The 26,214-nt window shown below is 39.2% G+C and overlaps 1 protein-coding gene across 2 annotated transcripts in view; it reads left to right on the forward strand.

Annotated features, from left to right (window-relative positions):
- The first annotated feature begins 2,700 nt into the window (after window positions 1-2,700).
- The window catches only part of GARNL3 (GTPase activating Rap/RanGAP domain like 3), a 45,326-nt gene continuing 21,812 nt past the window's right edge, over window positions 2,701-26,214 (forward strand). For both annotated transcript variants that reach the window (XM_027892976.1, XM_027892977.1), the window contains exons 1-13: window positions 2,701-2,887; window positions 11,230-11,299; window positions 13,589-13,663; window positions 15,102-15,201; window positions 15,525-15,643; window positions 16,279-16,343; window positions 18,179-18,242; window positions 18,491-18,517; window positions 18,899-18,974; window positions 19,574-19,672; window positions 20,196-20,299; window positions 21,483-21,591; window positions 23,908-23,953. In XM_027892976.1, the coding sequence (XP_027748777.1) occupies window positions 2,832-2,887; window positions 11,230-11,299; window positions 13,589-13,663; window positions 15,102-15,201; window positions 15,525-15,643; window positions 16,279-16,343; window positions 18,179-18,242; window positions 18,491-18,517; window positions 18,899-18,974; window positions 19,574-19,672; window positions 20,196-20,299; window positions 21,483-21,591; window positions 23,908-23,953 (1,010 nt within the window). In that variant the 5' untranslated portion in view covers window positions 2,701-2,831. The remainder of the gene's footprint in view (window positions 2,888-11,229; window positions 11,300-13,588; window positions 13,664-15,101; window positions 15,202-15,524; window positions 15,644-16,278; window positions 16,344-18,178; window positions 18,243-18,490; window positions 18,518-18,898; window positions 18,975-19,573; window positions 19,673-20,195; window positions 20,300-21,482; window positions 21,592-23,907; window positions 23,954-26,214) is intronic.

Raw genomic sequence — 26,214 nt, forward strand, 5'->3', positions numbered from 1 at the left:
AACCGCAAAGAGGGACGCGCGAGAACACTACGTTTGGGATGTAAGACTGGAGGGATGGCTAACGGCACAGCCTGAAACATGGCCAGAGAGGACACCTGACTGTAAAATTCCAAGATGCGATTCTGATGCGAGATTGCAAGTCAAGGAACGGACGATATTGGCACCGTGCCGAGGAGACATTGAAGACCCTGGGGATGACGCCCCACGCATCCCTTAAGCCCCTTCGGGGCAGAACGCAAAGACGGCTGATCCGAGGAACCCGCAAGAAAGGCTAGACAAACTGTGCGACGCAGACCGGAACTGCTCTGCCCTGCATGGCCCGGTGTTGTGCTCCAAAGTAAGCTACTCCCTCTTTGTGCACTAGGGGCCTGTTACTGGACGTCCCTCTCTCCTTATGCTAATTTCTAGATCTATCCCAGAAATTCCCAACCCAGTACCCTGCTCTCCTCCCCTCTCTGGGTCACAGCCCTCCACTTATCTTTATGACAGCTGGGGGTGCAAATCCTTCTTCAACACAAAGGAAGGTCGTCTCGGCTACCTCAGACGTTCCTGCAGACGCTGGCTTATTCTCCTTGTCAGCTACAAGAAACAAAACCACAATCACTTCAGGAGCTTTGCAGCAGCTCAGCCGAACCCCAACAATTCCCACACTCACACTCTCCCAGCTGCACCGAGGCCCTCGGCTCGCCGGCTCCACACAGAGTCCTGCCACCTCTGCCGATGCCGGAGGCTGCGGCTGGCATCGCACGAGATACCCGGGTGAGCGACGGACAAAGTTACGTGGCATTTTGGAAAGCTCAGTGCACCCCTGCTCCTCCTGCCACCGCCCTGACTCACCTCGAATTCTCCTCTCTTTCCAAAGGTGACCTGGGCAGCATCTGCAAGTAGAAAAGGCACATGCTCCATCGCTGAGCCCTGCAATACTTTGGGATTACTCACAAGGCCAGCCCGAGACCACCCAACCTTGTCACAAAATACTAGGCATGTTTGTAGCTCACCAGAAAAATAACATTTACTTCTGTTGAGGAGTCCATGCTCATCTTGCTCACCAGTGTTCACCTGGCCCTTCTCCACACTTGTGCCGATGGCCTCTTTCACCCATTTGTGCAGAAATGGTCGGGACAGAAAAGTCTTGCTGTCCTTTACCTCCCCTGGGCAGCCTGTCATCTACACCTTCAATCACGGGGCTACATGCTTTCCTTCCTATGGAAAAGACTATATCATGGTTTGGGGTTTCTGGGTCACCTCAGACCAGCGGGTTCACAGCTGAGCTGCAGTTTCTCTCATTGTGCCCAGTGGTGTATCGGCTGAGCTCAGGGGTCAAATCACACAGACACCAGCTGTGGATGCTAAGGCTGATCTAACTTCAAGAACAGCCGCGGCGGGCACCGCGCGTGCACAGGTTCCCTCGCTGCAGTACCACCTTTAGATCAGCAGGGAGCGATGCAGAGCAGTAAGAGTCACTGCGCATGCGTTGTTCCATATCCCGGGCGCCTTTAACTACCACGTGACCGCTGGCACCTTGCAAATGACTGCGCATGCGCAGATATCGCCATCTTGCCCTTTCTCATCACCGGATCTTCTGGTTTCATTTCCTTACTGCGCGTGCCTCACCCACTTTTCGGGGCCCCCACCTTTTCTGGGGCCCCTCCCTGACATTTTGGGGTTCCCCCTCCAATGTTTGGCTCCTTGGGGTTTCCCCACCCACCCTTTGGGATCCTCTCCTCCCATTTTAGGGCCTCCCAATTTAGGGTTCAGAGGGTGCGTGTGGGGGAGTTAACTGGGTCCCCAAGAACTTTTTTTTCTCTTATATTTCAATTTTAATTTTATTTTTAATTTTCTTGCCTTTTTTATTTTCTTTTGTATTTTATATTGTATTTTATATTTTCTTTTTTATTTATTTTTTATTATGTTTATTTTTCATTTTCCTTTAATTTTTTTTTTTTTTTTTTTTTTTTTTTTTTTTTTTTTTTTTTTTTATTTCTTATTGTTCCAGAGAGGGAAACACTGCAGCTCCTCTGGGCGAGAGAAAGGCCCCCCTGCTCTTCCCTTAAACACAACACCCGGAATCAGTGCCCTGGGAGCCCACTCCACTCATTTCAGGGACTGGGGTTCACCCAGAGGGCCTTTGCCAGCATCCAGTGGAAATTACAGTGCGGGCAAACGCACTTCCAGTAGGACTGCTGAGACGCTCCTGGCCAAGGCAACCAGTCAGATCAGTGATGATCTGGGGGGGATTTTCAGGGGAATACTTCCAGATTTTATTCTCCAGAAACTCCAGTTCTTTCTGGCACCTTTTGTCTCGTAGTCTTTTGCTTTTCATCTGGCAGGAAAGTCACCACACAAGCACACTTTTAGTTGTGTAGCGTGAATGCAAACCGTTCCTGTGTGGCATGTTGAGAGCAGCACGTGCTTGGCCATCCTGAAGCTGAGTAGTTTCTGCTGCTTTCAGGCATACCGAATAGGCATGCATTCTATGGAAAACTCTCAGCAGGTGTCTGAAATTACCTTACACCTTTACGTTTGCGAAGCCGGCGCTCGGAGGGACTCTGCTGCGGGCCGGCCCAGGCCCCTCGCTGCACAGGGGCGCGGGACAGTTCCCGGCGGCGGCGGCTAGGCCGCTCGCTCGCAGCCAGACACTACAGCTCCCGACGGGCCCTGCGGCGTCGCCGTGCCTCATGCGCCGTGGGAGGGGCCGTAGGGACGAGGCGGGCGCGCGAGGCCGTGCGACGGGAGCGGGATGTGCGCGTGGAGCTCCCGGCGCCTCTCCCGCGCGGGACGGAGTTGCGGGAGCGACGCTGGAGGGGTGAGGTCTCCGTCTGGCCGCCCGCATGGAGCTGAGCAGCGCAGAGGCGGCATCCACCCGGTTCCTCGGCCTCACTCAGCGGTACCGGAGGCGGGGGCTGAGCTCGGGCGGGGCGCGGCGCGGTGCGGACCCGCCCTGGCCATGGGGGAGAGGCGGCGCTTTGCCTTCGCCGGCCGGGGCCGGAGGGGTCACGCGAACGGGTGGGCGGCTCTCGGGCAGCGCAACGGCGGGAGACCCCGAGCTGCAGCCGCCTGTCTCAGAGCTGCTGCAGGTGGCGTGAGCAGAGTCGGACGAGTGTCTTCGGAGTCGGTTTCGGAGCTTATTCAGCGTTGCACTCGGGCAAGCAGCTACCCCTAGGATATCTCTGCAATTATCCGATTGCTGAGTGCGCTTGTACCTGCGACTGCTTCTTAGATGAAAATAGATTGACCGATACTGGCAAGTAAACGTGTGGAATGTGAGGAGAATGGCGAGCCAGAAGGCACGCACGGTGTGTCGTTCTGATCACAGAGGTGCAATCTGCCGACTCACCCCCTTCTGCCACTACCCTTCTGCCCCCAAGTAAAGTGCTTTCCAGTGTCGAACTTCTGAAAGACAAAACTTGTGATTTGACACTGGGATCCTAAAACTGTCTAGATTTAGATCAGCAAATATGTTTGTGCTTCGTTATTCAACTTTCAGGACTGTTACAGTTTGTAGGAGCTTCTGTTGAAATGGAAGGAAGCTAGTCCTGTCTCCTCTTAGTCATTACTGTTCGTGTATAGAACAGCACCTGTTTCTAGACAAAGAGGAGGGGGAGGTGCAGTGTACCTTAGGTGCTGTACAAATGAGCGTGAGCTAATTTTTTTCATGTCAGTGAAGGGTCGTATGTATTTAAACACTTTGCAATGTAAGTAAATTTGAAATTAAGCCAAAGTGATCTGAGCCACTGAGGAACTAAGCTCTTTGGTGCTGGCAGTTCACCTTAATAGGATGAAAACTACTCTAAAACTGTCACAACTGGAGCAACAGTTTTTCTGATGTAGTAGATCAGGTCAGGACTGAGAAAGGATATAATTCAATGAAAAAGATTAATATAAATAGTTGATGTTAATCAACTTAATGTTAATCAATTAAATTAGCTGACGTGATGTGTCAAAGAGTTGAGTACAAATCTTCGTGGTAACCAAGAACAGAGAGCCAAGGAAGTATGCAGGCAAGAATTCTTCAGGGAGTATATGCACTTACGCAAATAGCGTGATAACGTAAATCTTGCCTATGCATAAATTGAGGCTAAGATGCCTAACTTTCATGAGGTTGGCTGAGGTTGTTGCATTTATGTTGGTGTGAGATTCTGCTTTAATTTCTTGATACAAAGCACATGACACGAAATAGGTTGAGAAGAAGCAGAGATTAACTATTGGGTATTACTTTGATTTTTTAAAGGACTGCTAGTGTGTTTGAAAGTTAGGTATGTTTTAGGTAGTTTGGGGACACAAATGGATTAGAATATTAATATTAAAACACTCTTGTTTTAATAATTTGTTTAGATATACTTCAGGTTTTTTAATTAGTGAGAGCAGTGTGAGAAAAATGCTTTTAATGCCAGAAGGTGTAGTTTGTGGCAAGACACTGTATTTCCTCAAATTATTGGAGTGTAGTTTGTGGAGGGGTTGGAGCATAAACCTTTCTGATGTGTAAACTGTTCTTCAAGCGTTTTCTGAGCTTGTCTGTATTTTCCCTCTGTATCATGTGGTCTAAGAAAATAGATTATTTCTCCAATGAAATTTGCTTGTTCCTAGTGTTCTCTGCATCACTTGATGAATATACCCTGTCTCTCTAGGTCTGTGAATTTATGTAACCTTAGTAGGAGTAGATCTTTGGGGTGGGATGGAGTCCTGTGGATTCACCTTACAAGGCATGCAAGGTTATCACGTCTTTCTTTTTCACCTGTGTCACCGTAAATGTCTGTGACTGTGAGATTGCACTAGAGGCTGGCTGTGGTATTGCGGTAACTCATCTCAAGACCTGATGAATAGCGATGTTCAGCCTCTTCCAGTTTCCTTGCAGAATGTGACAGTGCTGTCTCCTTGTTATTTTATTTATTTATACTGGCATTGGCTCCTTTGCATGCTTATTATTGTGTCTGTGCTTATCATTGTGTATAGAAATCTAATACAGCCCTGCTCCCTGTCATTCTGTCACTAGCAAATCTGATGAAATGTGAAATGTTGGAGTATGTTGGAGTGCCTCCTAAAGGCAGCGACTTTATAGATTGACATTATGGAAATGTTTTTAAAAAAATCTAATAAACATACTGAAATTGTTTAGATAAAAAGGGTTTCTTTGAGAATCTGGAATAGAGGATATATTCGTATGGTAGAGAATATAGTTTGTAGGCATCATACCAGCTGTGAAGAGCTCTGCATTTCTAAGTGGAGAAAAACCACAAGTTTATATATCAGTGGGTTTCCTTCAGCATCCTCCCTATCATGGTCTTATGGTCATCATCTGGTGAACCTTTCTTTGAACTAATCTGCCTCCAGAACTTTGCTAGACGAAACGTTGAGGACACCTGAGAGTGTGGAGGACAACCATCTTTTCCATGTTGGGGAGGAAAAAAAAAAAAAATTTATGTAACAGCCCAGACTTAACTCTGCACCTCGCTTTGTCTGTTGTTTTGATTCTCTGATTGGGAAATGTTACTGCAGTAGTCATTGTTGGTATGTATCTTAATGACCTTAGTTTGTATTAGACCAGGGTCTTTACTTTTGCACTTTGTATTTCTGAGTAAATGGTTTTCATGTTGTGTCTTTCTTTAACTCCATAACCGGTATTTTGTTACATCAGTGCATACACATGTATGCACATACATGTGTTGTATGCCTATATACATTCCTTATTTCTATGCCTTATGTTTGGGTTTGAATACTAGTTTTGTGTTTAATTTTTTAAAGCTTTTTGTTAGCTGCTGACTTTATCTCCGCAGCATTAATATGCTCCGATCTTAGCATCCTTTTTTCTGAGAGGTTGACTTTCACTCAGCTGAAATATCACCAAAATAAGGATTGTGACTTAGTTTGTGTATGCAGATAGTTCTGAAATGCCACCATAACTCCCTGGCTTTATCGTGCAGGTAATTCACAAGACGGCATTTTCCGCTGGGTTTCATGTGTTTTGAGGGTAGCTTTGCCACAAGGCATAAAGTAGTTCAGTTTTATAAAGCTCAGCTTGCTTTTTCTGCTGCTTTGTGGAGCTGTTGCATGACTGATGAAAATCTGTACAAATTATCCAGGTGGAGATGGTTCCATTGGAAACACAATAGGCCAGATACTCTTTGTGGTGACTTTCTGATTTGTATTATATTTGTGATCGGGATTGTCCAGATGTCTACCAGCAGTACTGACAGTGCCAAGTATTTATTGATCTCATTTGCTTTTACAGTGGTTTCTAAGGCAACTAGCACACCTGGTCACAAAAGCAGATTTTGTAGAAGAGAAGAAGCACACAAAAAAATGCTAGTGCTACTATGATTAACTGGTTCTGTAAAAGTCAAAAATTCTAGAAAACCCACAGTGCCTTAAAATATATTGCAAATGGGGCATTCCATTTGTTCTGTGAAGCATCTGAGAAATTTTGTCTGTCTCTTAAAATGCAGGAAGTCTAAAAACTGCATTCAGTACATTATTACATTTTAGCTTTTATCTGAACTTTCCAAATTCCCTCAGAGGTGTGTGAAAAGGCAAAGGATCACTTTCAGCCCATGCAAAACTAAACTCTCTGTTACATCTGGAAGAGAAAAGAAAATGTGATATCCTTACTTTTGTCTGTATAGATGCTGATCTTTAAATACTTCTATTAAGACATACTTCTATGTCTTAATAACTTCAGAGAAGATTTTTTAGCCAGATTTGTGCTTCCCTCTGAGAGAAAAAGATGAGAACTCATGAGTAATAGCTTAAAATATTTTTCTTTACTACAAACAATTCTGAATTAATGTGGGTTTTTTTATACTTCCCTTCAGTTGATGGAAGAAGATGATGCATTTGCAAGAAAATGTAATATATGCACAATTTCCTTGTAAATAGCATGTAGGAGTAGGGTGAAAAGAGATTATCCAAATACACTTTAAATGAGTATGTCAGTTATTGCTACAAAACCACATAAAGTGGAAGGTAACTGTAACATAAATTTATTTGAGATGCGCAGCTCACAGGTACATTCAGTCATTTCACTACTCTGGGCCATCTTCTTTGTGTCACAGGCTCAGAAGGAACTGTTAAGTGTTGTGGCTACCACTTCTGTGCGATATCGTGGCACTATTGCATGGCAAGGTTCACTCGAAGGCCCCAGAGCAGTAGTGGTAGGTGTATAAAAATATTGGACATAAAGTCCTTGCGGTGTGTGTGATGGCTTAAAATTTGAACCTACTCCTGGATGCTCAGACTTCATGACTTAAGAACACTAAGGTGGAGTCACAAATGTGAAAAGATAGGTAGAGATTTTGAAAATTCCATCTTCAGGACATTCTTTTTTCAGATGACAACCTGAAGTAACCTTACAGGAACTGACTCTTATTGTGGCTCATTTGTAATTTGTATATCTCTTACATTTTTAAAATTGTTTCTCTTTTCCTTTTGTCTCTGTCTACGTTCTGCTCTGCCACGAGGAAAAAAGGAGTATTGCTGTTGCTTTCAATGAGAGTACAAGCTGTTGAAACTTCAGGTTTTAACACTTACTGTTTAATCTCAAGTGCGGTAAGGCTTGAAATACTTTTATCTGCAAACTACATCATAAGTGAGATTAAACTGGAGCTGCTTTAAAAACAAGGGCTTTTAGATCAGGACCCAAACTCAGTTTCTTCTTTTATCACAGACTTTTCCCATCTCTGCTGTGCAGATTCACGATGTGGAAATTTACTCTTTTCCTGGAAGGTATTTCAGGCCAGTTCTCAGGAAAGCTGTGATTAATAACTGTCCCCAGTCAAACATAAGTTCACTGTGTAGGCAACCACATGCTGAAAGCTTATATCATTGTCTATGTATTTAGGCCATAATACTTCCGACTGAGTGATTGCTTTGGAGCTTGTGAAAGTTACATCTAATGTGGATTGACCTCAGTTCTTGTAGGCAGTTTTCCTCAAGTCATTTGTATTACTGCTGCTGTGGCATGTATGCATATGCCCTCAAAGTGTCAGAGAATGAACAGCTGGTTCTGGGCTCTCTGTAAGCTGAGCTAACGAAGATGGAACGCCTACACCTGGCAAGATGTCAACCACGGACAGTGAGGACTCTAACGCAGAATGGGTTTCCTGTCAGGAGTGCTGATCTATTGAATTCAGACGTGTGGCTATGTCCAATCATGAGTTGTTATGTTAGCGGTAAACCAATGGTGCGTGTACGTGTGTTACCTAGAACTGTTTAAGTAGCTGCACTGCCGTAATAAAGTGAGCTGGTATCCTGATGCCATGTCGTGTACCACCCCAACCCACGGCAGGGTTGATGATCAGCCAGGTAGATTTAATACCCATGAACCCATGGGCCCTGATGGGTTCTGAAGGAGCTGGCAGATGTTGCTCTGCCACTCTCCATCATTGTTGAAAAATCATGGAGAATGTGAGAGGTGCCCGATGCCTGGAGAAAAGTCAGTATTACTCCCATCTTCAAAAATGGCAAGAAGGAGAACCTGGGAAACTGCCATCCAGTCAACCTTGCCTCCATCCTGGGAAAGGTGATGGAACAGGTCATTCTGGGGCTCATCACCAAGCATGTAGAGGAAAAGAGGGTCATCAGGAGTAGTCAGCATGGATTCACCAAGGGGATATCCTGCTTGACCAGTCCGATACCTTCTGTGATGACGTGGCAGGATAGGGCAACAAGGGGAGAACAGTAGATGTTGTCTACCTCGACTTCAGTGAGGCTTTTGACGCTGTCTCCCATAACATCCTCGTAGGTAAACTCACGAAATGTGGGTTGGATGAATGGGCAGTGAGGTGGATCAAGAACTGCCTGAATGGCAAAGCTCAGAGAGTCATGATCAGTGGAGCAGATTCCAGTTGGAGGCCTGTAGTCAGTGGCACTCCTCAGGGATCGATATTGGGCCTAGTCTTACTCAACCTGTTTATCAACTATGTGGATGATAACAAAACTTGGGGGAGTGGCTGATCCACCTGAATACTGTGCTGCCCTTCAGCAGGACCTTGATAGGCTGGAGAGTGGATGGAGAAAAACATAATGAGGTTCAACAAGAGCGAGTGCAGGTCCTGCACTTGGGGAGGAATAAGCCCTAGTACCAGCACAGGTTGGGGGCTGACCTATTAGAGAGCAGCTGGTCTGAAAAGGACCTGGGAATATTGGTAAGTGACAAGTTGACCATGAGCAGACAGTGTTTCCCTTGCAGCCAGGAGGTCAATGGGATCCTAGGGTGCATCAAGAAGAGTGTGTCCAGCAGGTCAGGGAGGTGATCCTACCCCTCTACTCAGCCCTAGTGAGGCCACATCTGGAGTGCTGTGTCCAGTTCTGGACTCCTTAGTACAAGAAAGAAGAAGAGCTGCTGGAGAGGGTCCAGCAGAGGCTACAAAGATGATGAAGAATCTGGAGCATTTCCTGCGAGGAAAGGCTGTGGGAGCTGGACCTGTTTAGTCTAGAGAAGACAAGGCTGAGAGGGGATCTCATTAATGCATATAAATATCTCAAAAGTGGGTGTTCAGAGGATGATGCCAGACTGTTTTTGGTGGTGCCTAGCAACGGGATGAGGAGCAATGGCCAGAAACTGACACACGAGAAATTCCACCTCAACCTTAGGAAGAACTTCTTTCCATGGGGGGGTGGCAGAGCACTGGAACAGGTGCCCAGGGAGGGCGTGGAGTCTGCCTCTCTGGAGACATTTCAAGCCCACCTGGACGTGTTCCTGTGTCATGTGCTCCGGGTGACCCTGCCCTGGCGGGGGGGTTGGACTGGATGGTCTCCAGAGATCCTTCCAACCCTAAAAATTCTGTGATTGTGTAGTCAAGCTGAAAGGCAACTGATGGAAAAAGTCCGGGGTGAATGTTACCAGAAGCAATAGCGTCATCCAAAAGTCTTATGCACGTGAATTTAGAAAGGCAGCTCTGTTGTTGCAGCAGCAAACGTTCCTGCTTCAGTTTATGGGTCATTCAAAATTACTATTGTAGTCATGTTCTTATCCCTCATGCATAATTTGCATACTGCAAGTAAATACCAAATAATTTTGGTGAGTTTTAAAGTTTCATTAGATATGTCTCGTTCATGTTGCTTCGTCTTGGGTAAAAACACGGAATCCGAGTGGACAGAACTCAGAAATATGAATTATGTTTAATAAGTTTTAAGTACTTACAAAATCAAATAGAAAACCTGTCTGAAAATTAGGATGTTTCTGAGTCCTTGGTCTCAGTATCTCCTACAGTCAGGAAGCACATATGAAGGTGTTACATGAAAATTTAGATATGTCTTCTGCTTATTGATGTAACATTACAATTTATAGTACTGATAATTCTCAGAAAATTTTATCTCATGTTGCTAGATGGAGGATTTCTTCTTGTTTCACTTGGTTGAGTTTTTTTTTTCCATTTAACTAAAAAACTTTATTTTCATAACTGCTGACATAAGGGTGAACTGTAAGTTTGGACTATGATGGAGGGGTTGATCTGCTGGCCCTGGTACAGTCTGAATAATCGAGGTTTATGTTAAGTTTCCACCTGCACCTTTATTTAGCTTGTATTTGTAACATGTATATCCCCACTGCAAAGGCAAGAGGCTTAGTGTTTGTAGTTAGAGGAGGTGGTGCTTAATGTGATATGATGGTATGAGATTATGTGTGATAATACAGGTACATTTTAAACATCATATTCTAGGATTATATTGGCTTGCTTGATAATTCTGTCTTTGTTAAGGTGGTGGAAGGAAACCTATGATATATTGTTGTTTTCTTACACTTATGAATTAAGTGTAAGAAATTAAGTGCTTTAGTTTCTCTTTGTGTGGAGGCTGAAAAGAGACTGAAAAAATCAGTGATTGTGACAATCCACAAACCACAAAGTGTGGTCTTATTGAGTATAGTGCAGTTGTTCTGTTTGAAGCATTGAGTTTATTGTAGGTTTTTCTTCCCTTAGATTTTCAAATGTGGTTATAAGCCACCACCCACTTTGAAACTCTGATTGCATCATAGCTAAATATTTAATTTAATTGTAGCTTTTACTCCCAGTCAAGACCCAGACATTTCTTTTCCTTTGGGGTAATATGAAAGCCGGACTGCAGTGGCTGCTGGAGATTGTGTATGCTGTAAAGAGTGTTCTCTGCAGTGAGAAGTTCACACACTGTGAACCTCGTTAAGCAGGAATGATTTTTTTTTTTAACGTTAGAGTGTTGCATCGCAGGAAATGTAAGTCTAGTTGATCTGTGTACACTGATGAAGCATTTCTATTCCAGGTCTGTCTCTGAAGATCTGGGTTGCAGACGTGGAGACTTTAGCAGAAAGCATTATGGATCTGTGGAGCTTGTAAGTTTATGTAGTTTGTCCTTTGATTTATCACCTTACACAGAGCTCAAATACCCTTCATTTCTAGGTCAAAAAATTGAATTTAGTTTGGAAAATGTGCTTCCTAATCTGGACTTGAAAGTTGTAGACTAATAAAAAGAGGCTTCAGAATAGATATTTTAGGCCTGTGATTGGAAATATTTTTACTGCTTTATTTATGAATATTTCATGATAACAGATCAGAAAGTGTTATATAAATATCGTGTTTACCTCCAGATGAAATTGAGCCTTTTTTCTTCTTATAAGATGAAGATTGCAAAATAGTAGTATTTAATGAAGTACTTCCTATTATGTAAGTCATAAAATGTGTGCATGCTCACATGTGTACAAATGTATGTAATGTTATATGTGCAGGCCTCAGCAGTGGGAGAAGGTTTAAAACTAAAAGAACTAGAATAGAGATATAGAAATTGGTTCCCTAAAATCTATCCATTATCCTGTATTTTATTCAAATTCAAAGATTAATTTGGCACTTTGTTTTTCTCCTACATAAATTTCTTCTCTGCTGTGAAAACAGCAGTATATCAGCAGTTAAAATAGTGTCACTGATTACAAGGTCATAATGAAATTATATAAATTACCATAGGAAAGCAGAAGTGAGGAGAAGTAAAGAAAATGAACTCCAGTTCTCTTACTGTGGGAATAAATCACAAATTTTCTACTAACTATAGTTGTAATTTAAAGTTCTTGGGTAGTATATTTATTATTATGTATGTAAATTGGGTGTAAATTGTTGGCTTAGTTGCTGTAAATTGCTTTGCAAGAACACCAGGTGTCTTTCTTTTCTTTCCATATATTCACATAACAGTTACGGTGTTTTAATAAAAAAATACAAGTGAACTGTTTTCTGCTAAGAGGCTCTTTCATTACTAATACTTTGACTCTTTTGCTGGAAAAGTTATTTGTAATTATAAATTCACAGTAAGCTCACACAAATGGTCTTGTCTTTTGGTTGGTTTTCTTAAAACTCTACTGGTATTTTATCAAATTTTTATGTTTTGAAGTACAAACAATTAAAGGTTCATGTTGCCCTTTCAAATTTCTAAATCTTCAGTATTTAACTCTTCTTGCCCAATGTTTTTCACAGTAGCATCTTAGTTGCTCAATTCTTTCAAGATCATTTTGTCTCTTTTTCTTACATCTTTCCCACTGTCTGCCATTTGTCCGTATAATCTCTCTTACAGTTTATATAAGGCACCAGGACGCATTGGAGGTTTTGCCATGTTAGTTTATTTCTGACATAGCCTCGGGTTGCTTCAAAACAAGGAGAAAACTTCAAAATGTGATAACTCTCCTACTAAGTGAAGAAGGTATCGTCCTAGAATAACATAAATTGCTAGAGGGAAGCAATGAATTATTTTTGTTCAGATCCCATTTCATAAATTTGGGATGATATGTGACAGTCACCCTTTTTACGGTTTAGGGAGGAGTAACATGCAATATCATTGGCAGTGTTCTCCTCCTCTTCTCTTGTAGAGATCCTAAGCAGTTGCAGGACACGTGAGAATTACTTCATTGTCCTTAGCTTTACTGTCTTCTCAAGAGCTTCTTTAGCAACAGAGAGAGTTTCAGTGTTCTGTGAATCCCTGGATTCCCTTATAAAAAGACCAAGCAACCTCTCCAGAGTATTTATGAAATTGTTGAACTCTTCAGTTGTAAACAAGCCTTAGTTTCTGATGTTAGTGCTGAAGACAGACCAGGACGTCTCCTGTACCTTATTTTGTTCGGTGTCATCACTGAGCATTGTGTTTGGAGATTCTTGTTGCTCTCTGTCTCCTGAAAATATCAATAAATGAAGACATCAATCAATAAATAAAAAGCAGTAAAAAAACTGCTAGTCCCAGTAATACTACCAACAAGTAGAGTTTTAGGCTTTGCAAAACTGAGAGGACAAGAATCATCATGTCTATAAGACCCATTTTTTTGAAAGGAGCAATCTTCAAGATCAATTTCTGGAAGGTGGACAAGTCCCTCTTTAGGAGTACTGTGTGTTGGTGCAGCCAAAATCTGAGACGGGAGAATTTCTCCTTGGTACTTGGATCTAGCAAAAGAGTAAATTTCTTATGCATTTGTGCCTACATAGAGTTCTTACCAGGTCATTCAAAGCCTGTAGTCAAACTGGAAATAGCTGGGCTGATCTCTTTGGGCAGTTATGTGATGTCTGGAACAAGAAGAAATGGTAGTGAGCTTTGATTGCTGATGGTATGGCTATTTTTGGAACTAGAACCTCTATCTTAAACTCTCTTGTAGCTTATATCTAGTGATGCCGATGGAGCCATTCAAAGAGCTGGGCGGTTCCGTGTGGAAAATGGCTCCTCTGGTGAGGTAAGTGGCTAAAAATTCTCACAGAAAGCTGAAAAAATAGTTCAGCTTCAGTAGTTCTTCACCAATGAAAGATGTATTTGCAGTCAGTTACTAAGTAAAGAGGATGCAAAAAATGCTAAGTAATAATATGAGAATGTAAGAGTCTAAAAAGAGTAAGATGTGGTTTTTTCCCTCTCACAGACTAGCTTAGCTTTTCATTCAAGAGTATGTAGTCTAAGGGAAAAGCTGGCATTTTGTTTCATTTTGGTAGCGTTTTTGTTCACCAGTTCATGATAGAAGAAAAATATCAACCCTCTGAATGACACTTGATAGTCTCCAGTTTGTGACTTTATATTGGTGTCCTGATAATACAACTATGTTCAAGCTGACCTTTGTGCTTTTAAGTTTGTTGGCATGATGAAGTTATACCTTCATTTTTGTCCCCTTAGTTGTCTTTTGGCAGCTGTGCTTATCTTTAAATAAGAAATAAAGAAGTTGAGTGGAGCCTCAGAGAGTATTCCCTCCAACTTCCCGCACTGCTAAACTCACAGTGTGTCCCTGTAACCACTCCAGTGACACTTAGGTTTCCGTTTATCTTCATGTATTATCTTCCTTTGCAAAACCTTTTCATCTGTAAAGACCATCTTAATATTGAAAGGAAGAAGACCTCATATTCTTGAAATACATGTGAGGTCTTGGTAAATTTGTATTAAACTAATGTTAATGGCAAACTATTACTGATCGTCTATTTGCATCAGTGCTGGGTGCAGAAAGTGAAGCAATGTAACTATTTTGCATTGATTTTCTGTGGGGTCATGTTTGATACTCTGTTTTTTTAGCTGAGTTTCATGCAGTTCAAAAACTGATTAGCTTGGATCACAGAAAGATTCCCAGAGTGGGCAGTGATTGGCCACAGAGTGAATGAATAGTTAGAATGTCTTTTTCTTTGCATATGGTAATTCTTAGTGGAAAAGGACTGGAGGGATGCTAGGGAATTTACCTTAACTGGCCAATCCAGAAACAACACTGAAGAACTTCTAAAGTGTGCTTTGGTCAAGCAAGGAGTCCTTAGCGATTATTTTGGGAAGAACTGAGAAAATGAAACCTGGATGTAGAATTTCATTCATTAATTTATTTATTTTTAAGTTTTAGAATGTTTTTCTTCAAATTCCACATTGAAATATCTTCTTTTCACTGAAATTCTAAGCCACTGCCTGTGCTAGTGGTATACTAGGATAAGTCTGCAGTTACTTAGAAAGAAATGGGGAAAAAAGAGAACAGGAGAGGGAAAAGTTTCAGTTTCAGCTGCACACCAACTGACTTCAGAATAATTCTTGCTTTTTAAAAAGCAGTGTACAGCTAAGACATCAGATGAATCAGCCAGTCTCAGATTTTGCCTATATTTTGTCTTTATTTTTCACTTGGTGTTTAATGTGACAATCTCGCAATTCTGTTTCAGAATACAGACTACACGCCGGGTACGTGGCACAGAACGGATGTGCATTTGGAAAACCCAGAGTATCATACGAGATGGTATTTCAAATATTTTTTAGGGAAAGGTAACTTTTGTTTTTTGTGAACGGATTGGAGTTTGAATCTGTGAAAATGTAATGTAGCTTTGAATAGCTATTATTTCAATGCAGAAAAGGTGTGGTGTTAATTTCGGTTTCTGTAAGTAATGAAACCTCTGCTACCTAAAAGGCATGTTTTGAAAACCTTCTTGGCTTTGAAATCTGTACCTATCTTTTGGATTTTTTTAACACATCTGTATATAAAAACATAGTTATGTAGACAGTTAAATATTTTACATATGAATGCGTAGATTTACAGGTTGTGCATGTCTTCTTTATGGTTGATACTGCATCTTGTTTTTCTCTAACAGTTCATCAGAATTATATAGGTACAGATGCAGAGAAGAACCCTTTCTTTCTGTCTGTTGTACTGTCTGACCAAAATAATCAGCGCATTCCTCAATATCATTCAATACTTTGGAGAAAAACAGTAAGAAACAAGTAGTTAACTGCTGCTCTGACTTTTGTTTCGTTTGGATATGTTTATCATACACTTCTTCAGAATTGCAGTATTTATTGTATAATGTCATTGTATACAAGAAGAACATATAATTCTACTGTAGTAGATACAATTAAACTAAATTTGTAGATAAATTATAATAAACTTTCTGACAGAAATCTGTGATGTCGGATATTTACTAATTTTTCTTACCTGCAACTCTGCTTTTTTTTAGAAATGTTGCCTTAAATGTTTTTGATTATGTCCTGTGATCAATTTAGGCAATTATTTTCTTATATAATGGTAAGAAAATAGGCAGGTGTGATACCGCTTTCACTAATGTTATTTAATTAATTTTTTTTCCACTTAAAGTTCCGTAAGAGCCCTTTATTTAAGCAATTGATTTAAAACTCTCCCGTGGACATGCATGGTTCTTTTTTTTTTTTTTTTTTCCTTTGCAACATCATTACTTTTTCTCCAAACCATCAGTAAATATAGCAAAATAAAACTAGCTCAGTTTTCTTCTTATTTTAAATTTTTTTTTATTTAATTGTTTTATTAATATTCCTACTTGAATTAACAGGTCAGTATGTCCTGTAATATATCCTGGCTTTTCTTCTTTATAGGGTACTCAGAAAATATGTCTCCCTTATAGTCCCACAAAAACATTATCTGTGAAATCTATATTAAGGTATGTATTGACAAATAGGTTATCATGTAAGATATTTGCCGGTATGCCTTTTCCTCTAATTCAGAACTTGAGTTCCGTGGTTTTCATGATAGATTTATAAAAACAGTAAAAACGGTTTTGAAAATCCCAATCACTGAAGGCAGCAAAAAGTGGTTTTAAAGCCTGTTCTGTAATAGGTAAAGTGATAACTTAAAATGGAGAAAAATTCTTAGCACTTTTTCTTTAGCAGAGGGACTATTTTCAAGTTAATTAGAAAGGAGATGCTAAATACAATCTGTATAGAGTAGAAGCAAATGTCTCTTGCTTTATTGAAGCCAGACCACTGGTTAATGCTGCCAGTGCCTGTGTGAGAGGGGAATTCTGGAAGCAGGGCATGTATTGGGGTGTGAAGCCACTGCCACCAGATCTGGATTTTCCTACTACTGCACAAGATTTATGAGGGGTCTCAGACCACTGAATTTTTCAGAGACACTACCAGGCCACTGAGTCTCACTTCTTAAATCTGATTTCCTGGGCTGTGGCTCCATTTTGTCATGTCAAGATGGTGAGTTGAAAACACTTCAGATGTCTTTCAGCTTCTTCATCAAGATGACCTAAGTGCCCTCATTCTTTTCCTGTAAAAGTACCTGATTTTCCATGTCTGTCCATCAGTCTCTGAAGTATCTCTTCCTAACATCCCTTTCCAGCCCAACCTCTCCCTCCGCTCCACCCACATACGTGTTTTTGGTCAGACATTGCAGAGTGGAGAAACTTCGTCAACTGTTAGCTTAGGTCATAACTTTTTTTGCTGAAAATGTTCCTCACATGTTCCATCCTGTGATGCTCCAGTATTTTACAGAGAAAAATGTAGGCTTGTTTCGGACCTTATTCCCAGTTTCTTCCATGGTCTGTGCCACATGCAATCAGCTGCATAAATGTCATCCCCTTCAGCTTGGGCTGAAAACTCTTCCCTGACAGTTTTTTTGCTCTTAGCGTCCTTGAGCCATCCCTCAGGTCTGACTGATATTCCTTTGACACCTGTTCACACCTGGTGTGATTCTAGGTACAGACTGTCTCAAAGGCTTTGGGTTACAATATTACATCTATTTTTTCTAAATTAATTGGAACATTTTAATCTCCTTCAAAAGGTACTAAAGCAAATCATGTTGGCACTGTGGTCTAGCATAAGCAACAATGGAAAGATTTGACTCCTGTGTTAGTTCGCTGTGCCCCACACAAACTGCATTTGGCACTCCGTGACATGCTGCACAGTTCTATAACTTAATGCTTGGGAAAAAAAGGGAGTAAAAATAATAGTAGATGTAGAAACATAAGTTAGGGAAAAATGCTATGAATTAGATATTTCTGTTTATTGAGGCAGTTGATCTTCTTATTTAAATATCTTTTCTGTTCTGTCTGTGGATCTTTGGTATGTGAATTAGATGCTGAATTTCTCATTTCTCATTTGACTTGCCTTGAATTATTTTAGAAGAGAGAGAATAAAAGCTTAAAAAATAGAATCAATTATTGAGTCCTTCTAAAATGCTCACCATGATTATGTTTAAATCTATAGCGAAGGCTGTTGAAATAAAGCTCTGTCCTTTATAAGTAAATAAGTTTAAACCTGATCTCCACACAGGTTCGTACTAATCTCTGTTTTCAAAATCCAAAAGAAGTTAGGAGGTGTTGGAAGCTAGTATTTTATGGAAGAATTAGCAGTTCCACAAAACATTCCACCTAAGAGAGGCTCTTTGAACAATTCATTTTGTAATCAGTTGTAACAGCAACCAGTTAATGTTACACTGCTGAAATGTATACTTGCCCTTCTATAAAGCAGTATTTCATTTGCATTTCAGTGCTATGAGTCTCAATAAATTTGAGAAGAGCCCAAGGGAAATTTTTCATCCTGAGATACAAAAGGTAGGACTTTTTTTGTTCGGTTTTTTTTCTTTATTATTTTCTGGAAATATAAGTAATTGGGTATAAATGCTACTAATTTGTTTCTTTCAGTGGCAGGATAATAATGAGTAGGATTATGTGATACTACTTAAACTGTCTTTATCAGTTGAACTGGCAACTTCAAATCAAAACTTAAATATATAAGGTTGTTAATTTTATTTGTGTTGTCTTTAATGCCAGTGGGCTAAACATTCTGTTTTTCTTTACAGGATTTATTGGTTCTTGAAGAGCAAGAGGTAAATATAAACTTACCTCTCCCAGCTCACAGACCTGTTCAATGAATACAGCTTTGTATTTGAAATATTTACACTGACATATTTGTAACAACTTAGTAATCAATTGCTAATTACAGTAAAAAATACGGGGTTTTTAACATATGAGATAAAAAATCATTTTAAGCACCAACTTAATATGTCACCAACTCAGATTATTAATTTTAAGCTATACCATAAAACTTTGAAGGTAAATTATTATGTATTAGGAGTTGGTGTAGAATGTGTATTCCCATGTATAGGACGTATACCAGGGTAGATATCTAAAAGTCCTTAGAGAAGACGTTTTTTAAGTCTTCTGTTTGCTTGTCTTTTTATCATACAATATTTGGGTTTATTTCTCAGGGATCTGTGAATTTTAAATTTGGAGTACTTTATGCTAAGGATGGTCAGCTAACAGATGATGAAATGTTCAGTAATGGTGAGTTTTTCACCTTTTTCTCAATTGTTTTATTCATCTGAATGAAAAAATGGAAAATAGTGCCTGCACATGGAAGACAGAAGGGAGGTGATTTTTATACATACAGCAGTTTTGTTGGTTTTCATGTTCATGTTGCGTAAAAAATTGTAGCCTAGAACCTTCTGTTTCTATAAAAGTTGCTGTAGGAATCCTATTATTACAACTTGGAAGATAGTGAAATTTCTTTTCTAGACTATGCAATGTAATATTTAGGGAAAAAAAAGCAGTTGAAGGAGGCAACTTGTTTACTCACTGTTTGTAGTTCTTTCACTCTTACGTTTTTGCAGCACGATCACTTCCTCTTGTTCACTTGAACAGCGTAGTCTTGATGTTACCAAAAGAGGTCACTTTTTAATGTCACATGATGATGCCTATTCTGCAAGGTTGGGTTGCTGTTTGTTTGGATGACGTAAGGAGAAACTAATTCAGCTGAAACTTGGGTCCTTGTGTCCTGGAAACAGTACCTATTTCTGTATTTTGATTATTTTTTTATATATGTTCTGTAACTATATGTTCTTATTTTTTCTTTTTTTTTTAACATTTATCTCTCCCACATGTAGAAACTGGAAGTGAAAACTTTCAAAGATTTTTGCATCTCTTGGGTGACACAATTACTTTGAAAGGCTGGACAGGCTACAGAGGAGGACTGGACACTAAAAGTAAGAACTCATCTGAAGCAATAAAGAGGGGGCACTATTGCATGTGCATATTGTACGTATTGTAGTCATAATACAATCCCAAAATGGACGTCCTCGTGTGCATGCTAAGTGCTCTGCTTCACCAGGAAGAAGTCTGGTCAACTTAAGTCACTGATACGGAGTGCAGTTAAAGGAAAGTATTTATATGACTTGTATTTTCAAGGTGAACAGTTTTGATTTTAGTTGGAATGAAGACTAACCTGACATGTTACTTGCTTCATGATGGTAGGACCTCATGGCTTGAAGAACTGTTTGATTTCAAGAGGGTAGGTGAAGGGCCATCATAGGTTTTAAGTGTGAATAGGCAGATTAATTGCAAACTTAGGTTTGGACTCACATAAAAAATGCAGTGTAGACATTTTCTAAAATGGATCAGAAAAAAGGGATAACTGAAGAAGATTTGGTAAAAGGACTTGAAATATCTTTTGTTCTTTTTAAAACTTAGAGGACATATTCCTGCTGAGAATGTTGTCTTCCTTTGCAGATGATACAACAGGAACGCGTTCCATCTATACAATTTTTCAAGGGCATGAAATTATGTTCCATGTTTCAACCATGCTACCATATTCCAGAGAGAACAAGCAGCAGGTACATGGTTCTCTTTATTTCCCCCTCCTCCTCCCCATTTATTTACTAAATCACAAACTCCAAAACTTTAGAAGAAATAAGGGATTTCTTACCTGTTAATATTTTATAAATGTAGGCTTAAAGACTTTTGCTATCTTTTTCTCAATATTATACCAAATGCTGAAAATTTCGTGATGTTTGTTAGAAATAATGCATCCTGTTATCTCTGTTAAGGTACAAAAGATACTTGTGAAGGTCAGAATTGCTTCACTGAGAAGTGATTGAGTATTTTGCTGTCCAGGCAATTTGAAGAGCTGCGCTGCCTCAATTATTACCTCAAAGAATTTAGGACAATTGAAAATTAGTCGTGTGTGTATCGTAGGAATATTTATGTGTAATACAAAACTCACAGTTGGGAAGCAATTAATGCAGCTTGAAAGAAATTCCCCTTGTGGGCATGTTAAGGAACTAAAACACTGCTGTCACATTCTCATAGGTTCACCAGGTGGATTCTTGGGTACTTGATCAAATGTGCTGTCATCCATTGCTCAAACCTTTCTTTGTATTATATGATGAAAAAATATTTTGTAATCGCATGCATTTACTATACATCATACATTCATAATGATTTGCCTAAAATTACTTGCAAATTATTCAGTTTACTATTTATTATGTATTATAATAATATACTTAGTTGACACCATTATGTTGTCCCTTTTTTATTTCTCTCAATTTTCGCATGCTTTTTCCTTGACCTAATAACAAAATAACAGAAGAAAAGAGAGGCCATTCAGGATACTTATTTTTAAAGAATAACTCAGCATCAAAGATTTTTTTCCTTTTATTTCAAGTGATAGATTTGCTTTTTTGGAATGCTAAGGGCTTCACACCCAATTTGTGAGTATTAATTATGTAAATTATAAAAAAGATGAGTGCTTTTCTAACTTAAAAAATAGGCAATATCTGCTCTTCTAGAACTTGCTTTCTTGTGTCCGCTGTGGCGCTGCTAGGTAGACTTGCTTATAGTAAAGTAATAACTTTGTATTTGCCTTAGTAATATTGACTGTAATTGTTTTGTTTGCAGTTTAGGAATATTGTTTTACCGTTCTCTCACGGAATTGTTAAGTTATTTATTTTTATATTTTAAGTCCTTGTGTCTGTCTCTCTTTCTTTCTTTTTCCTTTTTTTTCTTTTTTTTTTCCAGGTAGAAAGGAAGCGACATATTGGAAATGACATTGTCACTATAGTATTTCAGGAAGGTGAAGAGTCTTCTCCAGCATTCAAGCCATCCATGATTCGCTCTCATTTTACACGTATCTTTTTCCTTACATTTTCTAATTTTTTTTTAAAAGATCAATATTACTTTTAATTCCCTCATGCTGTTTATGGAGGCGAAAACTGTTTTAGAAAGACAGTTGCATTCTTGCATTCTTTACCTTCAGCTGCTTGACCAGGAGTCTCCAAATCTGCAACGTAAAACAAAGTTTGTGTTAAATCCCCTAGAAGATAAGGTAAAAGCAAGAATGTGATTTTTAAGTCATGTTTATATTATTGAAAGCATTCATTTGGATAATTTCACAAATTAAATTTTATGCCTTTTCATAAAATATAAATTCATAAATATATTTGCTATGTGAATTAGTTTGGCATTAAATTTTGGCATTTGAATGAATATTGCCTTTTAATGTTTAGATGCTGTTTATTTTACATATTTATGTATTTTAGATCAGTGTTCTCAAATCCTTCAGACCATTAACCGTATATTCTCCAGATTTTGTCAGCCTGTGGTTTTCAGACTCTCAGTTGAAAACATTGTGAAGACAATATGATTCCAAAACCAGCGGCCAATCACATGGGATTATCATGGAGTCACAATAGTAATCTGTAGACTAGTAATCTGTAGAATATGGCATTAGACCAGATGGAGTGAAACGAAGGAAAAATGGATGAAAAGAAGAAAACCCTTATTTCTATCTATGCTCTGTTGCTGAGTATTAAAAAGTTACCACAAAGCTTAAAGCTTCTAAACCTGGTCTCAGGCAGACTAACTGTTGTTAGAACCCTCTTGCTGGTTTCATCCATAGCTGATCCTAATTTTTAGATTTAAGCTCTTAATATTAACCTCTTTTACTCTGAATTAAAGAAGTGTCTAGAACAAAAAGGATTCCAGAATGAAAAAATAATAAAAACCTTTAGATATCATAGGAAACTAAATATGAAGAACAATTGTTTACCAAGTCAGTGTACCTCTTCATTAGTGTCAGCCTTAGTATAAAAGGAATAGTTTAATTGCTGTTTGGAGGGCTTGTCACAATGTCACTGATACAGCCTACTGTTCGATTTTGACAAATATTTTGAGGTTCAGCTGTTCTTGGTGCCATAATGAGATGTGTCCTAAATCCTCATTTTAAAGTAATCCACAGTTGGTTGATGGAGTCGTAGTACCATCCTGACATTTTCAGTTGGAGGAGTCAGAGATAAATGTGTCTGAAACTGGGGGTTGCCTCTGAGCTATATCAGATGTGATAAATCTTAAAGCTCACTGAATCTGTACTAACCCTTTGTACTCGCTTTCTTACGTACTATAGGACACCTTTTCTGTTACTTTTACAATGAGAAAAATTAGCGTAAAGATACCCCACTGTGCTGTCCTGTACAGTAGTGACAGCTGCCGTATGGAGCTTTGCCATGTGTTGTCTGTGGGGTAGGGCTGAGTTACAAAATAAAGGCATCAGCATGAATTCAGATGTCCCAGTGTGCTTGAAATGCCTGTACAGATCTGGCAGATACAACTCAGGACCTGTGGGAGATCTGTGCCTCTTTCGGAATAGTAGCTGGGGACTAGCCAGTGTACTCTCAAGCATCTTAAGTAGCATTGGATGCTTTCGTTGAAGTAAGGGAATCATGTTGTAAATCTTTTCTTACCAGACTCTGATGGTGCTGATCACAGTTATTGGCTAAGGTCTCTTCATTTTAACTGGAACAAACCCACAGAGCCAATGCTGTTATTCAAACTTATGCTTTCTTTGACACTTTATGAGGACTGAAAATTTAAGAGATGGTGTTAAGTAAACCTATCCAAGCAATATGCTTCTAACTGATTCCGTAAAAAAAAAAAAACTTGCAAGACAACCATAAGGACTTATCTGATGATGTTTTTCCTGGATTTGCCTGAACTTACGAATCAAGACTGGTAATACATTTTTGTGTACTTGCACTTCAAATAATTAGCTCCATTTTCTTATAATTCTGTTAGCTAAATTATTCCATTGGAATCTTTTTTTTCAGTTGAAGTTCTGGTATAAATGAAGTTTAGAATCAGTACTTTTTTATCAACGAAAAGAATTTCTAATCACAAATCTATCAAACACACATAGCCCACAGCATGTTTAATGCTGTATTTGTGGTGCTAGCTTGATTTTTAAAACTTGATCAAACCGTAAAATTCTGTATGGAATGTCCTTTATAAATAGCAAAATCTGTATAGTTTAGAATGTTTTATATATTTACATTGATTAATGTGTTTTACCTTTATTAAATCTGCTATGTAACTGCGGGAGAAGAAAAAGTGTATTAAAATACATGTGATCTTTATTAGAAGTGGGTTAACTTCCTTAACTGCGTGGCAGATATTTTTGCTTTAGTGAGATACAATAAGCAGAATGATAGTTACAGGTAGGTGCTGATTGTAACAAATAAATTCACGCTGAATTTCTGATGATTTAGAGAAAACGGGATAGCATTTTAGCAATAGGAGACTTCCTGGCATACAGAAGGTCAACCCGTCTGTATGCTGGAAGGCCAAATGAACTTAAGAAACTGAAGAGCAACATGGACCTCAATGCAGATGTCTCTAAACTGGCTATAAGTTGCATGTTTCTAAACATCAGGAAAATTAAATTCTGAAACAGGCATAAGCTAAGAGGGAAAACCAAAAGTATTCTTTAGATGAAATGTAACAAAATTATGAAAGACAGGCCTGGAACATTCTGACCTAGTGAGATCAATTACGTAGTGAACTACGTGTATGCTAGTTATTTAGATGTATGGAAGTTAGATGTATGTGATGTTGTGATAGTCATGAACTGCAAATTCTTACGGATCTCAGTTCAGCAGTAGCCGAGTAAACTAATTAACTGTTAGGGACCTTAACAGAGTATTTGTATCGTTGGATGCCACGTACTTTAAACCTACTGGAATTTTGCATATTACTATGTTTCTTCAGCATTCCATTAATCTAGCTCCAGAGAAGTATCCAACAGCATGGTACTTCAGTTTGCATTTGTGTTTTCCCCCCCTTCCATTTATAGCTTGGGTTTGTTTTGGAAATAACTGTAGCACAGTTAAGAAAAGGAATAGTTTTATTTTGTTCAAAGACCTTCTTAGCACCTTCTTGCAATTTTTTAAAAAATTGATTGTCCCCATAGCTTCTGCTTTTCAGCATTCCCAGGTTTGTGAGAGGCACAAAACATGTTCATGATTCCAGCTTGCAGTGACAGTGCAGATACTTCTTTTCTTTTTCTTCTTGTTTTGGGACAGAAACTTGGGCATACATCACTCATTACCCTTTAAGTTGAAGTGAATGTTGTCCTGATTGTAAGCTAATAGTCAGTAGATGGGCTAGCCATGGTAAAATGCTTTTTACTGTGCTGTTTATTTGAGGGGGAAATGAGTAGCAGTAATTAAGATAAATTTGCCTCTCTCTGAATACTGATTGCTTTTACTAGATCAGTCCATCTGATTTTAGTTACTTCATTTTGCTGGTCTTGATACATCTTACTGCAATACATATCACGCAGTATTTTTTCCCTATATGACAGGCATGATACATATATTTCAGCTTGGCCTAATTACATTTACTTCTGCTGTCCTTTCATCTTAGACCTGAATAGAACTCTTATTCCTTCTGTTATTTTTTTGTGCGTGAAGGTGGTCTTCCAAGTGGCCAAAATGTCAGTCAGAGGAGGGAGGGGATACTCTAGTGTCTTGAGACAAATCTTTCTTGTTTCAAATGCAATGTCACTGTGAGATCTGACACTGAATTTCTGCTTAAAATGCAGAATATTTTACTTCAGTCAAGAAGTCTATTTCTTTGGTTGGTTTTGCTGTGGCTTTCCCTGTCTTAATTTATTCCACTCAAGGAACATTTCACACCTTTTGTAGGGATAAATGATTATTTCTTTTACCCGGATCTAATAAAATAGACATAGAGCATCTATGAAACTGTGTCTCAAATATGTGAAACAAACATTAGAATGATGATCATTCATTGTGTTTCAAATTGTATGCAGTTTCTAAGTGTTCATGAAAAAAGACTGTATGAAACCCTTACAATCCATTAGACTCAATACCAGTCAATCATTGGTGTTTTTTTTGGGGAAACAAATTCTGACTGGTTTATGTAACAGTAAAGATGGGTTGAATCTATAATTTTACCAATTTTTTACCATTTTTAATTTTTATAATTAACTTGCTGTGGCTTGTGTCATCTGCACATGCCACTTGGAAGACCTTTGTCTGCAGACTGTCAATTGAAATAGCAAAAAATGATCACTTATCTTATAGAAACTATGCCTGCTGGACATATTTTGTACATGAGTTTTGTACCTAGCATTCATTTTTGCTATGCGGGATTCCTTATGGATCGCAAGAACTCAGCAGGTCCAGATGTCATAAGCCATTGTTACTCAGAAAGAATCGAACATTTCATGCTGTGGTGAATGCATAGGTAAGGTGGAAATCTGTAAAGAGAGCATGTCTTGTAGGCAAAGAACCTTTTTTGGGAAACGACTAGATTTTGCTAGTGCCACTAGAAGTTCTATGAGTAGAACTGCAATGTTCTGTTCTAATTCGTCATGTCCCAGTATTAGTTTGTGTAGAGGAAGCATAGTTTTGCTCTACTGAGTAACTTCAAGTGAATCTTTTTTGTTAGGTCT

The sequence above is a fragment of the Empidonax traillii genome, unplaced genomic scaffold (genome assembly GCF_003031625.1).
Source record: "Empidonax traillii isolate 1590-97213 ecotype Southwest subspecies unplaced genomic scaffold, ASM303162v1 scaffold375:size1330703, whole genome shotgun sequence".
NCBI lineage: Eukaryota > Metazoa > Chordata > Aves > Passeriformes > Tyrannidae > Empidonax > Empidonax traillii.